This window comes from Salvia miltiorrhiza, chromosome 1 (assembly GCF_028751815.1).
Source record: "Salvia miltiorrhiza cultivar Shanhuang (shh) chromosome 1, IMPLAD_Smil_shh, whole genome shotgun sequence".
Lineage (NCBI taxonomy): Eukaryota > Viridiplantae > Streptophyta > Magnoliopsida > Lamiales > Lamiaceae > Salvia > Salvia miltiorrhiza.
In genome coordinates, this window is record NC_080387.1 from 55,612,109 (window position 1) to 55,628,949 (window position 16,841).

At 32.8% G+C, this 16,841-nt stretch overlaps 1 protein-coding gene across 2 annotated transcripts; it reads right to left on the reverse strand.

Moving 5' to 3' along the window:
• Window positions 1-5,978: 5,978 nt before the first annotated feature.
• LOC130995623 (pentatricopeptide repeat-containing protein At1g76280) lies at window positions 5,979-13,766 on the reverse strand. 2 transcript variants are annotated; one of them, XM_057920983.1, is made up of 14 exons: window positions 13,619-13,766; window positions 13,453-13,516; window positions 13,083-13,137; window positions 12,713-12,894; window positions 12,369-12,476; window positions 12,016-12,198; window positions 10,730-11,239; window positions 10,365-10,460; window positions 10,096-10,269; window positions 9,583-9,810; window positions 9,089-9,232; window positions 8,781-8,969; window positions 7,989-8,108; window positions 5,979-6,923 (listed from the first exon to the last, which is right to left on the reverse strand). In XM_057920983.1, the coding sequence occupies exons 1-14, from the start codon at window positions 13,630-13,632 to the stop codon at window positions 6,525-6,527; spliced, it is 2,466 nt and encodes an 821-aa protein (XP_057776966.1). In that variant the 5' UTR covers window positions 13,633-13,766; the 3' UTR covers window positions 5,979-6,524. The 2 variants fall into 2 exon arrangements, with proteins under 2 accessions (XP_057776966.1, XP_057776974.1); XM_057920991.1 differs by lacking the exon at window positions 13,619-13,766 and having other exon boundaries at window positions 12,713-12,940.
• Between the last annotated feature and the right edge of the window lie 3,075 nt (window positions 13,767-16,841).

Sequence of the window (16,841 nt, forward strand, 5' to 3'; positions counted from 1 at the left end):
CCCCCCAGACCCCACCCACCCCACCCACCCCCAAGCCAAAAACTTTTACTTTATTATTTTATTTTATGGCACTTATGGCACTAATAGTGTCATAAGTGCCAACGAAATTTTTTTTTACTCCCCCTGCCCTGTCTACCCCCCAGACCCCCGACCCAATCCACCCCCAAGCCAAAAATTTTTACTTTATTATTTTATTTTATGGCACTTATGGCACTAATAGTGCCATAAGTGCCAACGAAAATCCAAAATAAAATAAAGTAAAATGGTCTTTTTAGCACTTATGGCACTAATAGTGCCATAAGTGCCAAACATGCAGAACAAATATAGAAACAACAGCATCATCTAAACCCTAAATGGAACATTTAAACCCTAAATGGATAATCTAAACCCTAAATGGAACATCTAAACCCTAAATGGATAATCTAAACCCTAAATGGAATATCTAAACCCTAGGGGAAGTGTTAAAAAAGTTCATTTTGGCTTGGGGGTGGGTGAGGGGGTAGGGTTGGCATGGGGTGGGTGGGTGGGGGGGTGGGTGGGGTTGGGGGTCTGGGGGGTAGACAAGGCAGGGGAAGTAAAAAAAAAAAAAATTTGGCTTGGGGGTGGGTGGTGGGGGGGTGGGTGGGGTCGGGGGTCTGGGGGGTAGACAAGGCAGGGGAAGTAAAAAAAAAAAAAAAATTGGCTTGGGGGTGGGTGGTGGGGGGGGTGGGTGGGTCGGGGGTCTGGGAGGGTAGACAAGGCAGGGGAAGTAAAAAAAAAAAAAATTTTTTTGGCTTGGGGGTGGGTGGTGGGGGGGGGGGGTGGGGGGTGGGTGGGGTCGGGGGTCTGGGGGGTAGACAAGGCAGGAGAAGTAAAAAAAAAAAAAAAAAATTTTGGCTTGGGGGTGGGGGGTGGGTGGGGTCGGGGGTCTGGGGTCTGGGGGGTAGACAAGGCAGGGGAAGTAAAAAAAAAATTTTTTTTTTTGGGCTTGGGGGTGGGTGGGTGGGGGGTGGGTGGGGTCGGGGGTCTGGGGGTAGACAAGCAGGGGAAGTAAAAAAAAAATTTTTTTTTTTGGCTTGGGGTGGGTGGGTGGGGTCGGGGGTCTGGGGGGTAGACAAGGCATGGGTTAATCCCTAAATCTGGATCCGGGTCAAAGAAAGTTGTTGGATCTATTGGGTTAAAGGGTAAATTAGGTGGAGCACATAAAAGATGGCCAAATATTGATGTTTTAAATTTTGTGGACAAAATTTAAGTTTCAATCACCAATAGGGCCATCCGGCCCTATTGTTTCATATATGAAGTTAGGCTGTTTCTACTCACGATAAACCTTTTAATTTTTTTTAATAAAAAATGTTTTTTTTTGTTTGACATGACAATCAATATTATACAAAACGATCGTTCTTAAAAAACGTATTTATAACCTGAATTTTTAATAAATTTCGGTTTATAGCCTCAACTTTAATTTATTTTTGTATAGTCTGAACTTTGAGAAATTATTTAATTATAGTCATAATCACATCAAAACTATGACATTAGCTCTTCTTTGTCGAAATTACATACTATAAAACAATGACCGATTTTCACGAAATTAGATTTTAATGTATTCTACACGAAAAGAGATTTTCAATAATAGTTAGCTCATCGTCATCAGACCACCGATGAAGTCACAATCGAGTCTGAAAGTTGACATCATTTTACTAATTTTATGGTGCGATTTCGACTACACCAGTGGTCTGATGACGATGTGCTACCTACTGTTGAAAACCTCTTTTCGTGTAGAATACATTAGACTCTAGTTTCGTGGAAATTGATCATCATTACAGCTGTAATTATGATAAATAATAGACTACTAACATAATTTTTGTGCAATTGCGACTATAATTAAATAATTTCTCAAAGTTCAGGCTATACAAAATTAAATTAAAATTGAGGCTATAAATTGAAATTTGTTGAAAGTTCAGGCTATAAACTATAATTAACCCTAATAATAATAATGAGAAAAATATAATTTCATATATTCTCCTTTTCCCTGTACAACTTTCTCAATGTTTTAATTGATGATTGATCTCCTGCCTTAATATTCGATAAACATGAAAAATGCTAGATGTATCCAATAACAAAATTTAACAGAGGTTAAGATCTGCAATATGCATCCAACATCCAAATTTAACAGAGGTTAAGATCTTCACAACACAGATAACTAACTGATCATAAGTGTTGAAATCCACTAGTATGTGCCCGCTCGTGCGATGCACGACCATCATCGAAATTGAACGATAATTTAAATAAATAAATAAAAATGTTAAACATAATATATATATATAAGTAAATATAAACATAAATGATCTCAATAAAAAATAAATTATTCACAATATAATCTCAATAAAAATATCAATCTGAAAACATTCGAATTTTCAATTATTGCCAATTAATTGATTTAATTGATAATGTGTATAAATTTATAAATAAATAAATTATGAAATATCAAAAGCAAGTATAGATGATAATGAGTATCATTATGGATCATATAATATTCTAAGATGTACAAAACTATTTATTTACATATAGTATAACTGTAGTTTAATATAGTTTTCGAATGCATATTTATGAGGTCATTTTGTTTATGCTCAAATTTTAAAATAAAGTTACAATGTATACATTTTTTTTTTCAATTGGAAAGTGAAAAAATAAAGGGTTTAACATGAGATATGTGTCGTTCATTTTCCAAAATAAAATGTATACAATTTCAGTAAATTTAAATAAATGTGCTACTAAAAAATTAAACTCTTCAATTTACTTTTATTTTTTATTTTTAAAGAAAATCGATAATGGTTCTCTAATTACTGATTTTCCAATGAGTAATTTTGAAGCTTAAAAATTCGATTTTTAAGATATACTATATATTAGTTATTTATCTACAAATTTATATTAATATAAAGTTGACCTTTAAAAAAATATTTTTAAGCTAAAGATTTCTAAAATGAACAAATATAAGTTTCATCATTGTAATTGCATTAAACTGATATAATAAAAATATAAATAGTAAAATATAAAAAATACTGATTTATAGTAAAAACATAAAAAATAAAATAAAAAAATATGGAAAAAGGAATGAAAGAACCGTGAATTTTTAAAAATGAGAAATGAGAGAGGAGATGATAGAGGAGAGAAGAGAGAGGAGAGAGAAAAAAATTATTTGGTGACTTTAAACTATAATAACTTATTGGTTTTAAATTTATTTTTTATAATTTTTACATCAAATTAAAGATATCGTCATTATCTTTAATTTAACATCCATATTGAATATTTTTTTATAAATTAAAGTTGATGAATTTAAAAGAAAATCAAATTGAATAAATATATTTGAATAGTGTTTTCTAAGTAATTAATATATTTTGTTGAATTAGTGTGAACGTGTGAAATGAGTTAGTGGTGTTAATAATTTTTTTAACCTTCATATTAAAAGTATTATCAAAATTGCCATTCAAATCAATTTCAAATTGATTTGAAATCAATTTCTAATTGAAAACTGCTGTTTTAATAGTATACTTTTTAATTATAGTCATAATCACTGCCTTTCAAATTAGCTTAAATAATAAAAATAATTAAAAACTCTTAAATATCCCAAAATTTCAATCAATCTTAATGTATAAGGGATTAGTCTTATTATTTTTATCAATTCAAAATAAACACTTTGAGATATGCTACAATCGCTATTCAAAGTTGGCATTAAGTAAGCTCTCTTGTTATATAATAGTCTGCATATGGTGGATATCATATAGAAAATATAACATACCACACTTGTTATTCAAATTTGGATACATAAACACACCTTTTTGGAATTTTAGTAGTCCAATTGTCCAGGCTCTAATTGAACTATGGTTGTTCAAACATTCCAGTACTTATAAAATTGTTTCCACTATGTTTAAGTTTAATTATCATTGTACGTAATTGGTTTGCGACTCCTTATAGAATTATAAAACACATAAGGCAATTACTGAAAATGTCTCTGTTTGAATTTACTCTTTACAGTTACAACCAAATTTAAAATCAAAAAAGGGATTATTGGAAAAACAATATGAATTATAAAACGAACTTACTGCTACCAATGACTGAAAAATCTAACTAGTGCGATTCTCATCTATTGCATAATATTATGATTAAAATACGTGCCGTTAATACACACTAGCATTTTGCACCTCGTGCAATGCACGGAAAACGTTTTTATATTTATATATATATAAATTGATACCAACTCAATTATCATATTTATAAATATAAGGAAAAAAAAATTAATTTTCACTCAATATACTATTGAGTTGAATATTAAAAAAATAAAGAAAAATTCACAATAATAAAAATTGATATTGTGAAAAGGCATAAATAATAAGTAAAAAGAATAAAATAGAAAAAATTGATTTATTCAAAAAAAGAGGAGAGATGAGAGAGAATTTTTAAAAATCATTAATCTTTAAATAAATATAACTCTCCATTTTAAATTAAATATTTACATAAAATATATCAAATTAATGCTCTTATCATGATATTTAATTTGATATATTTTATAAATAATTTTAATTTCACAATTTTAGAAAGAAATAATATTAAAAAATAAGAACACAAAGAAAAAATTATATTGTACAAATAAAACTTCAATTTTTTATAACTACAAAATTGCCACTTATTAATTTTGAAATCAATTTGAAATTGAAAATTATCTTCTTAATATATTATAAATTATTATATAAATACAAATTTATTAATTATTTATAACCAATGCCTTATAAATTGTGTATATATACACATATAAACATATAATTCATTATGGAATTATAACGTGGGTTATGCAATTTTTCTTTTTAAACGTGGGGGGTGTGCATTTTTTTAAAAAAAATTATGGGTTATGCAATTTTAATTGAGTTAGTTACTCAATTTTTGAATATATACAATAAGTCATTATTTTTGTAGGAAATCACAAAATTGCCATTGAAATTAATTTGAAATTGATTTTCAATTGAAAACTGCCTTTTTAATATAGTATAGAGCAGTTTTCAATTTCAGCAAATAATCAGTTAGTGGTTTTAAATTTATTTTTTATAATTTTTACATCAAATTAAAGATATCGTCATTATCTTTAATTTAACATCCATATTGAATATTTTTTTATAAATTAAAGTTGATGAATTTAAAAGAAAATCAAATTGAATAAATATATTTGAATAGTGTTTTCTAAGTAATTAATATATTTTGTTGAATTAGTGTGAACGTGTGAAATGAGTTAGTGGTGTTAATAATTTTTTTAACCTTCATATTAAAAGTATTATCAAAATTGTCATTCAAATCAATTTCAAATTGATTTGAAATCAATTTCTAATTGAAAACTGCTGTTTTAATTATAGTCATAATCACATCAAAACTATGACATTAGCTCTTCTTTGTCGAAATTACATACTATAAAACAATGACCGATTTTCACGAAATTAGATTTTAATGTATTCTACACGAAAAGAGATTTTCAATAATAGTTAGCTCATCGTCATCAGACCACCGATGAAGTCACAATCGAGTCTGAAAGTTGACATCATTTTACTAATTTTATGGTGCGATTTCGACTACACCAGTGGTCTGATGACGATGTGCTACCTACTGTTGAAAACCTCTTTTCGTGTAGAATACATTAGACTCTAGTTTCGTGGAAATTGATCATCATTACAGCTGTAATTATGATAAATAATAGACTACTAACATAATTTTTGTGCAATTGCGACTATAATTAAATAATTTCTCAAAGTTCAGGCTATACAAAATTAAATTAAAATTGAGGCTATAAATTGAAATTTGTTGAAAGTTCAGGCTATAAACTATAATTAACCCTAATAATAATAATGAGAAAAATATAATTTCATATATTCTCCTTTTCCCTGTACAACTTTCTCAATGTTTTAATTGATGATTGATCTCCTGCCTTAATATTCGATAAACATGAAAAATGCTAGATGTATCCAATAACAAAATTTAACAGAGGTTAAGATCTGCAATATGCATCCAACATCCAAATTTAACAGAGGTTAAGATCTTCACAACACAGATAACTAACTGATCATAAGTGTTGAAATCCAGTTAGAGATTCATATTGCATCTCTCTCCTCTCACAAACAATATTACAAAATTGAGTTACAGAGCTGCATATGCTAGTATATGCAGACAGAGGCGAATGGTCTAAAATAGCGCTGTCTCGTCTGTTGGAGAAGATCAGGCACGTCGCGATTCCCAGGAGTTATCCTCTAATTCTACAGAATACATCATCTACAACTTGTACATACCTGATTGTTCATCCAGCATTCCAACCAATGCAGAAAAGTACAACTCGCCCTCTCCATGATTTACAGAATCGAGCTGCGCCACAAATATTTACCAAAGAGATGCTCAACATTCCCACCTGTCTGACATATATGCTTGGACAATTACAAGTATGCAGAAATCAAACGCTGTAGCATGATCAAGACCATACAAAGAAGTAGTAGGTGTTAGCATCTCTAAATCAGCTAGCCACCGAGCCTAGCTGTAAAATTACTGGAAACCCTCCTTGCCCAAGGACTTTGATCTGGTAACCAAGACGGTGGTGACACAAGAATGGCATACCATCTTAAATTCAGCAGGGAAACGACAAGATAGGGCGAATCTTTGAAAACCTTGATTATTTTTGATTCAGCTTCCGATTCCTCATCCAATATTAGATTCTCATACTTCAACCTGTACTCTTCGAGAATATCGTCTTCTTCAGAAATCATTCTCAAACTCAAGACTTGCAATGCTTCCATGGCAGTGCTGTGGAAGCCATTATCTGCATATGCAGAGAAGACATGGCGGCAGGTCGATGGATCTGGTTGGATTTTCAGCCTGTGCATCTTCTCTATAATCAGCTCGAGCACACCAATTTTTCCCTGAAAAATAAATTTGCAGGTTTTAGAACAATCAATAAACAACTTGTTATTAGAACTATTCAGGCTTCTGACGTTGGACTAATTACGACTTTCTGACAATCCAACTCATGCTTAGTTAAGAAATTCAGAAGGCTCTTCTTCTCTGCTAAACCATAGATGTCTAGACTTATGTGTTATTATACTCCCTCCGTCTACGAAACATCTTAATTTTCCATTTTCATCTGTCCACAAAACATCTTCTTGTCCATTTTTGGAAATAACCCCACTAACTATTACCCTTACAATTTCCCCATATTTACACATATTGCCAATAATGGACCCACCACTTTTTATTTTAATAGAGTCATTAGTCACTAAATTAAAGCATCTAACCCCTAATCCCACTAATCCTTTAATAACCCATCATTACTTTTTTCTAATTTGTGGGATCCCTTCTCCACTCACCAAATACATAACTAGTTTTTCTTAAAACCCATGTCCACTCCACTTAGGAAGATATTTCGTGGACGGAGGAGTAACAAAAACCACGACGTCCAACAACCCATTCATTGAAATAGAAAATAGACCCTGTTAATACTATTATCTTACTTTTAGAGATCAATATATATTAGACTAGTCGGATTTCTGACCCGTCAAGGCATGCAGTTCTCCTGGATAAGATTGGAATTTATTTGACTTATCGGCTGATATATATATGGACTTCAAGATGTCTTAGTTGGAAAGGAAGATGGTCATACCAAGAGGGGATGCTGAAACGACTCCAAGGCTGTTTACCTTTTCTGACATGGGATCAGACAGCATGATAAATAAAGATTGCAGGTGTTCATCACGAACCTACATGGTGTTTGGTTGTATGTACAGATGAAATTCATGTTCGGACAAATTAATAGGCCATGGTCACCAAGTTCAGCAACAATAGTGTCATATTCAAACAAAAGCAACAGAAGAACATCGACCAGATGTTGTTATGGTGTACTTCTCAATAGTCAGCTACTCCTAATTACACCATACATGTAGTATATCTCATCGATGCGATAAAACCAATAATTGGTTTGAGTAAATTACCTTTTGACTAGCTATTTTCAGAATGGCGTTGTACAACAACAGATTGGGTCGAATTGCATCTGAGGTTGCCATATCGAGTAGTCTAAATGCCTCATGGAATGCTCCACTCCTCGACGGGATCTGACACAAAGAAGGGTTTTTATACGAATACAAACTAATGGTAGTATATTTCATCTGTCATTCACAAGTTCACACTTGCCCAGCCAAACAGATGGTTAGCCAAAAATGATAAATGCCAAACTATATATGTCCTTCTGTAAACTCTACATCTGTATATCAAATTAAGAATAAAAGCTATTTTGTCCAAATAAAGTGTCAGCCAGAACTAGCAGAAAAAGCGAGTCAGCACCAAAAGACCGCCAAATTTGAACTTAAAATGCATGTGCGAGACCTCCCTATGGATATCTAGACCCAAATAAAATCAGAATGCCATGTCTTGCTCTCAAGTTCAATACATTAACAAAAATTAATTAGGCATAAATTCCTCTATTAAATTTAACAAATTGAAGGTTTTTGATATCCGGAACTTGTGCTCAAAAGTATATGCATGGAATTAGTGGTCTTACAAACTACATGCGAGTATGTCCCTCTAGAAAGAAAATTTAAATGTGGCAAAACGAATTATTCGAGAATTCACCATAGAGGATATAATGCCACCAAAATTCGAATATAAAGTTTTGAACAGTGAAATTAGGCTCAACAAGTAAAAAGTAGAAGTAATTCCAATACTTATTTTCCAGTAGCACACACTCAATAGATCTTTTGGCTAAAAAACAGAGCGTGAGAGAATACCTTCACCAGACATGTATAAATTACCACATTGATAGGGAAGCCATGACGAATCATCCTTGAAATCAGGGCACAAGCAGATGTATAGCAATTTATAATGCTACAGCAGTCAATCATGATGCCATAAGTTGAAACATTTGGTGATAGTCCACACGAAATCATTTTCTTGAATATCTCAATTGCCATATGACTCTAAAAATGAAAAAGAAACTCTATTATCAGTAATATGACACACACACACACACATATTTTATATATATATATATATATATATATTAATATGAGAAAGCATCAAGCACTGAGATACTTACTTCTTTAGCCTCAACAAGAGAATGCAAAAAAGTGTTATAAATCTGTATTCCTAGATTTGTATTTCTATATATACACTGCTCCTCTGCAATGCGTACGTACTGTGTCAGCTCCTTGATCATTTTCTCCCTACCAAGAGCTTTCAGCTGCAGAAACCAGGAAGGTGTAAATAGCTAGCAATTCCATTAGAGTCGGCAAAATTATGGCACACAGATCCGAACACAGGATCTATAGCACTGAGGATAATTCTATATTCTCTGTATTCAAATTTAATACTTGAGAACTCCTAAATAGTGGCATGTTCCCCTGACAGAATATACTATTGAAATCTTAAGAAGTAGCAAATTTCTATAACCTTTTCACACTATGAACAAAGAGGACAAATTATCAACGATTAGTTTTTCGATGCAGCCTTCGTAAATGAGGAAAATTGTTTGCTTCCCAGTTTCAAAATATGCTCTTTAACTACTGAAAATCTTAATGATACAACACTTACAAGGTTTTGTAGTGAAAAAAGATTGTGCTGGATGCCATGCCTCATCATATCCATTTCTATGGCCTTTATCCTTTTAGCAGCATCAGCTTGTGACGACATATTTGCATTGTCATAAGGTGCGTTGACGTTGCCAAATAATGAAAACAACAGCTCATATGTTCTGATATCTGGAATATGATTCCTATATTTCATTCTCGCCCATACCCTAATAGCTCGTTCAGGTTTATCCTGCAACATTATAGGACATGTATAAGCAGAGGCAAGGTTTGGAAAGCCCACAAATAGAAAATTTTCATCAGTATGCTCCAAAAAATGAATTAAGGAAATAAATGATGAAAACAAGAGGGACTGATTTCCCTAGAATCTACCTAGTATGGAGTTTCAATTATTAAAACACAGTCTGCAAAATAGTATTTTAGAAATGTTAAATTCATTGACCAAGTCAATTTTAGCAATTGCATGATCTAATAGTTTTCAAATTAATGATACGAATGAAGTACGGTGTGTACTCACCACTGTGTCACATGCTTTAAGGAACTCATTGAAAAGATTGACATGATTACATTTTGATACTTGATCCAGGAATGCCTCAGCCAAGTCCAGTTGCAAACCCTTGCTGCAGCTAACTGATAGTGCAGCAAGAGTTGAATCCGAAGGCTTCATATTTTTCTGTTGCATGACATTTAACTGCAAAAGACATGAAAATGCATGTATAATCATTAATCAACTATAAATGCCACTAATCAGCCTCTAAAAGGACATCACTGCAAAGATTATCTTACCACTTCCATGCCATCATGGAAAGTCTTCACAGAAACCAATGCTCTTATGTAGCCATTATAAGTACGAGAAGATGGTTCCAAGCCAAGAATTCGCATCTGAAAAAAGAAACAAGCAGAAAATCACAGGTCAACTATCAACCATCCTTTCTTTTTCTTTCTTCCCATTTTCTTTCCTCTCTCCTCTGAGGAATCCTTTGCAATTTTTAAGCCGTCACTTCACAGCACTATGTTTACATATACTTAGAGAACCTCTGGAAATTGCTCAAAGTCATTCCCATCATTTAGTGTTTGATTTGAAAAATTATTCTCGTATACAAATTACATAAGGGTTCTTGATTATGGATCAAGTAACAAACTTGTCATACCTGTAACATTAATTGCTCAGCAAACATAATTTTCCGAGAATGAGCACAAGAGGAAATGATGTCATCAAAGGAGGCCATTAACAATTTCATGACAGGTCTAGAGAAAGGCTGTTCTGGCAAACTCATACCAGCATCTGCAACTCCTCTCACTTGCGTTCCAAATCTAACCCCCTTATTCAAATAATTTTTCTTGTTATACACGAGACTATAAGGTACAGAAGTATAATTACTCTTTATGTATCTATCCCGTGCCAAATTGTCGCTGAAAGGGATAGGAACATCCAATCTTGAAATACGAAACCTTTCCTCATAAGTTGCCATGGTGCTAAATTTATGCTGGGAAGCTGCAGCAACCATTTGCTGCAAGGCCATATAAGCAGACTCTAAATCTCTCAATCTTGTGAAAGCCCATATGAACTTCCGAAGAGTTATAATGCTCAGAGAATAGTAGTTGATACAATCCTTCCAAATTTCATGAACTGCTGAGAGGTTCTGCTGCATGACTGCAAGCTGAAAAGAGATATATTTAAAAATAGTTTAAGCTTCCCACTTAATGACACTTTTAATCCCAACATAATTTAGTTTATGTCCCCTCCAATTAACATTCAAACTAATAGTGTATCGAGTTCCTAACTTGGATAGTTTTAATGAGCTTGATATCATCTCAAAGCTCCTCAGTTTAGTGCTTAATCAGAATTTAGAATCATTCTTCCTGAACTTCTAAATTTGGGTGTGAAAAAAGAATCCATTCTCTAGAATGGATCTGATTCCTTGATACCACTATAAAGTAAACAATCCATAAATATTTGTCATGTACATAAATTAATGTATAATGTGCAAAGCTCAGAAACTAAGCAACAATAAATTTCGCTGATAGCGTTCCTGCTCCAAGTTCATGAGGTTTTACTTTTTTGCAATACTTAGTTATATTTCCTACATCAAATTACATTTAACTATCTTCTAATTGTCAATGGTAAGATCAGCTTGTTTACTTCCATGATTACTAGTTTACTACTCTCTCCTCCCCATGCCAGAACAGGTTTACTCCAGCCACTGGTGCTAAATTGCATAAACATGTTTCGTGCCTAGTTTCACTTGCAAAGCACCGGATAACCTGACAAAGGACTGAGACAAAATATAAAAATGGAACAAAAAATAGCACTAAAAAAGAGGCAACAATACAGTAAAAAATTAACAAATATATCATGTGTTACTCAAAAAATGATCTAGTAAATGCAGTAATGCTTATTTTCTTAAGCACTAACAAAATATAGTACTCCGTGTACCTTGAGAAGCTGAGAGTACGTAATAATGTCTTTGAGCATTCCCTCTTGCTCCATCAAATGCAAGACTTCATTAGCATGATTTAAGCTATTCATTTGAACGGAGGCTTTTAACAAATAATTGTAGACTCGTAAAGTTGGATATATTTCTGAATGTTCCCTTTGAATGCTCAGAATATTGAATGCCTGATGTTTTTAAAAATAAGAAGATATTATCCAACTCATCAAAGAATTTCATGCAATTTCTATGACCTTACAGAGAGCAATGTAAAACTAATTAGACGGTGCTGCATGAAGTGAAACACATCCAAGAGATGGACATGAAACAACACCAGAAGAGCACAACATGTGAATACCTCATCTAAATAACCACCTTTACAGAGAGCCTTAATTGTAAAAAAATAACATTTGCCACTCAATTTCACATCCTTCTCCATCATAAGTTTCCAAGTTTCCATCGCAAACTGCAGAGGAAGAAACACCAGTTAAATATTTTGTACCAGGTGATAATCCATCACGCCATCCTCCCATCTTCTGCACATACACAGGAATCAAGTATGTACTTACTGCATAATAGATCTTTGTGATATTGATCACTTCCAGGTCGTAAAAGTGAGACATAACAAATGTCCCAAAAAACTCAAGAAATGTGGGAAGGAAGGGGATGGGTTACAAAAAGCTTCAGAGAGAAGTTACCTACCAATGGATCAGGTGCACTCGCACAAAACTGAAGGATAGGAATGAAAGAGCGCACTTTCAATGCTCGTTCTCCATTACCAAGCTGAGACAGTAGATCAGAAGCTCTACTTCTCTGTCCCAGGTGAAGTGCATTTATTACTTCCTCCCCTAATTTTCTCGCGATTGACTTTGTCAGCATATATCCTTCACCGCCCAGATTTGCCATTAATAAAATCTTTTACTATACTTTCTGTAATGCAGTACAACTGAGAAGTGATAAAGACTTCTACTTTGAACATAGAACCATACAAACAGCTATGACCTTTTCTAGCTCTAGAACCTAGATATTCATCTTTGCATTCGTGTAAAAATCAAGTAGAATTGGCTGTTACCATTAGAGGTCCCAAAAAATTGCGTGCCTTCGACAAAGCCAGCCTCCTTTTTCCCCTGTTAATGATTCTTTCGAAGTTAAGCAATTTCGAACAAGAAGATCACTGCCGTTACCTTTCACATATTCAAATGAGCTAAACACATCTTTCTTCAGTGAAAAGAAAATATAATACTAACACCTATCAAGCTTCCATCATTCCATATCCTTGCCGTAGGAATTGGATTCCTCTAAAAACAAAACATGAACTTATCTCAACCAAATTCTAACACAATAATCTTAATCCAATTAAGAGTCTCCAATTTCTCACAAGCAAAAACAACAACCAGAAAGACATGCAAAATTACATAAATGTTACATGAAAAAAGACGTACTATAATATCCAATGCTTTCCATTCTCGAAACGAATTCTTCGTGCATTTTAGTCGGAAAAGCAGCCTGTGCAATTCCATACAACGAAGCATAAAATTAGCAAATCGATAGAGAGAAATATCAATGCGAATTTTTTCTGATCAGGCACCGCCAGGCACGACGGCTAACCTCGTAATCAACATCGCCGGAGCTTCTTCGGCCGAACCGCCGCCGCCACGTCGATTTTTTTCTTTCCGGAAAGACCGGTGTAGTTACTCTTTACCAGCAGCAACTTGAGCTGGGCCACTATCTTCTATAAGAATGGGCCGTAGATTACATTGGAAAGCCCATTCCGTACCGGCAGACTAAGTGGGTCGAGTCGTACTCGAATCCCGATTGAAAAATAAAATATATCCCGATTTTGTCGTTGTATATCTCCGATTTTTTTTTCTTTATTTTAAATAGATTTTTCTACTCTTTAATTATCCACCAAGATTTTATAACAAAAATATTAATTAAGATGATTGGTGTGTGGAGATGAAATTAGTGAGAATAAAAATATCTTGGAAATGGAACCATAACGATAAATGAATGAAATAAATATTTTTTTCCCCAATCTCCCATGAGGAATGTGGTTCAAATGAAAAAATTTTATAGTCATTTCAAATTTCAGTTGATAATTATTAATTAAATACATATACTGAACCGATATTCATGATTAAACACAAATAAAAATAAGATATGTGAATTATTCACACGTTGATGTGTTTTAATGATGGCCTCTTGAACTATTGTCGAAGAAGTGTTGCTGCCTTGATCTTTGCGCGGCAACTGTGCATATATGCCACTAATCAGATCATCGATTAAATTAAATTGAAAGAGAACCAAACTTGTAGCATGCATATAGTTTACATGAAATATTTAGCTAAGTGTAGCAAATTAGATGTATGGGCAAAATCAAGCTCCCAAGAGTAGTAACTAGTTATCCCTTTCTTGTTTGTGTTTGACATGAAAATAATGTTAATTATAGAAAAAAATTATGTGAAAAATGAATTCTTATAGATTAATTATCACATGTTTTGAAATACCAAAAAAGAAATCGAAATTTAAAATTTTTGTATTCATTAATTAAATATAATGTAATAACTAAATTATTAACATGCATACAAAAAAAATTCTAATCAATTTTCTAAAAACAATGTATATTATTAAGATATATACTACACGAATGGAAAACTCTAAATTATAAATCCTAAACCTTATAATAATAATAATAATAATAAAATAATAGTAATAAATATCATTGTCCTTGGTACTTTCCAAATATGGGATACGTAATTTGCTAGGTATTATATTATGGTGAATCATATTCCTAAAATCATACTTCTTTCGTTCCAATTCAATAAGTCATGTTTACTTATTTGAACGTCTCATTTCAATAGATCACTTCCTAGAATGGAAAGTCAATACATAACAAGCGTCCTCACGTAACTCATTATTTACATCAATTAATATTATGGCCTACACATAATTATCTCTTCTTTCATTTAAAGAATAACTAGTACGACCATCCGTGCGATGCACGGCGAATATCAAAATTAAACGATATATTTAAATAAATAAATATAAATATTAAATAGAATTAAAATATAAATAAGTACTATAAAATATTTTTTTAAAATAAAATAATCCTTATCAGTTACTCAATGAAATTCTGAATTTAAAAACATAAATTTTCAACTCTGTACAAAGTGTAATAATAATTATAGTTATTAAATAATTTTAAATTATTTGATGAAAATTAACCGTACACATTATTATTATAGAGTATTACACATCATAATACAAAAAATTCATACACAAACATAAATAAAAAGTTGTAGTAAAATATTAACAAAGAGAGAGAAAATGAAATATTTTAAAGTTTTCATAACTTATTCATTCTAAATTCATTTTTGATGATTTTTATACCATATTAAATATTTTTCTCATGAACTTAAATTTAAGATGCATATTAAATATTTATTCATCAATTAAATTTGATGATTTAAAAAAAAAATTAAATTATACTCCCTCCGTCCCATGAAGCAAGACCAAGTTCTTTTCGGCACGGGAATTAAGAAATTGGTATTTTGTGTGTTAAGAGTGGTAGGTGAAAAAGTGAAAAGGTGAATAAAGAGTCAATTTTTTGCTACTTTTAGAAATTGGTCTTGCTTCGTGGGACAGACCAAAAAGGAAACTTGGTCTTGTTTCATGGGACGGAGGGAGTATAAATAATACTCATAAATAAAAATTGATGGAAGAAGAGAGAGAAGAAAAAGAGGGAAAATTGGAGGGGGAAAAAAAACTCCTCTTTTATACTCCCTCCGTCCCCAAAATAAGTTCCTCTTTGGGGACGGCACGGGTTTTAAGAAAAAATGGTAAAGTGTATTGACAGTGGAGAAAAATATGTTATAATTAGTATTGAGAGTGGTGAAAAGGTGAAAAAGTGTTATAATTAGTATTGAGAGTGGTGAAAAAGTGAAAAGTAAGAATAAATAAAGTATTATTAGTGGTGGGGTAGTTGTCCAAAAATAGAAAGAGAAACTTATTTAGGGGACGTCCCAAAAAGGAAAAAGATGAACTTATTTCAGGGACGGAGGGAGTATATTTTATAGATATAGATAATTCTTTATTTTACAATATACAGATTTTAATGAATTAGATTTTAAATAAGCTTAACAATTTTGGAATTTTGATTTTAATAGTGTAATATTATTTCATTTTTGATGTGCTTTATAGTATTACTCCCTCCGTCCCGCTATTCAAGTCCCATTTTCCTTTTTGGGTTGTCCCACCGATAATGTCCCGTTTCCTAAAAAGGAAATAATAAGGGGATGTTTATCACTAATTAACTCACTAATTAACTCACTAATTTCATTTGCTACCTACCGGACTCCAACCACCATTTAATTTTCTCCCAAGTTTTCTCCATTTGAGTCCGCCGCAAGTCCGAAACCCTAAAACTACTCTCTCTCTCTCTCGAATCGCGATCGGCGCTCTGCCTCTCCGATTCTCCGACGCTCCGTCGTCGACTTTCTTGGGTTTCAGCCGCCGCTCCTCTGCATTCGTCTCTCACCTTCAATTTGTCTCACCCATCTGAATCCCTGTGATTTTACTCCGTCAAAATCTGAAGCTCTCTCTCTCTCTCGCTTTCTATTTCGTCGCCTTTGGTCGAAATTCGATTGTTCTGAGGGATTCCACCGATTCCACCGATTCTATGCCGAAATCAAACGCAGAGAAGTCCGATTTCGCATGGATGGTTGAGTTGGAGACTTGGATCCAATTGTTGGTGATTGAAGATGGATGCAAAGGTTGGCGTCGCCGGGCTGAGATCCATGAAGGTAAAATGATTTCGTCTACACCTAGTGCT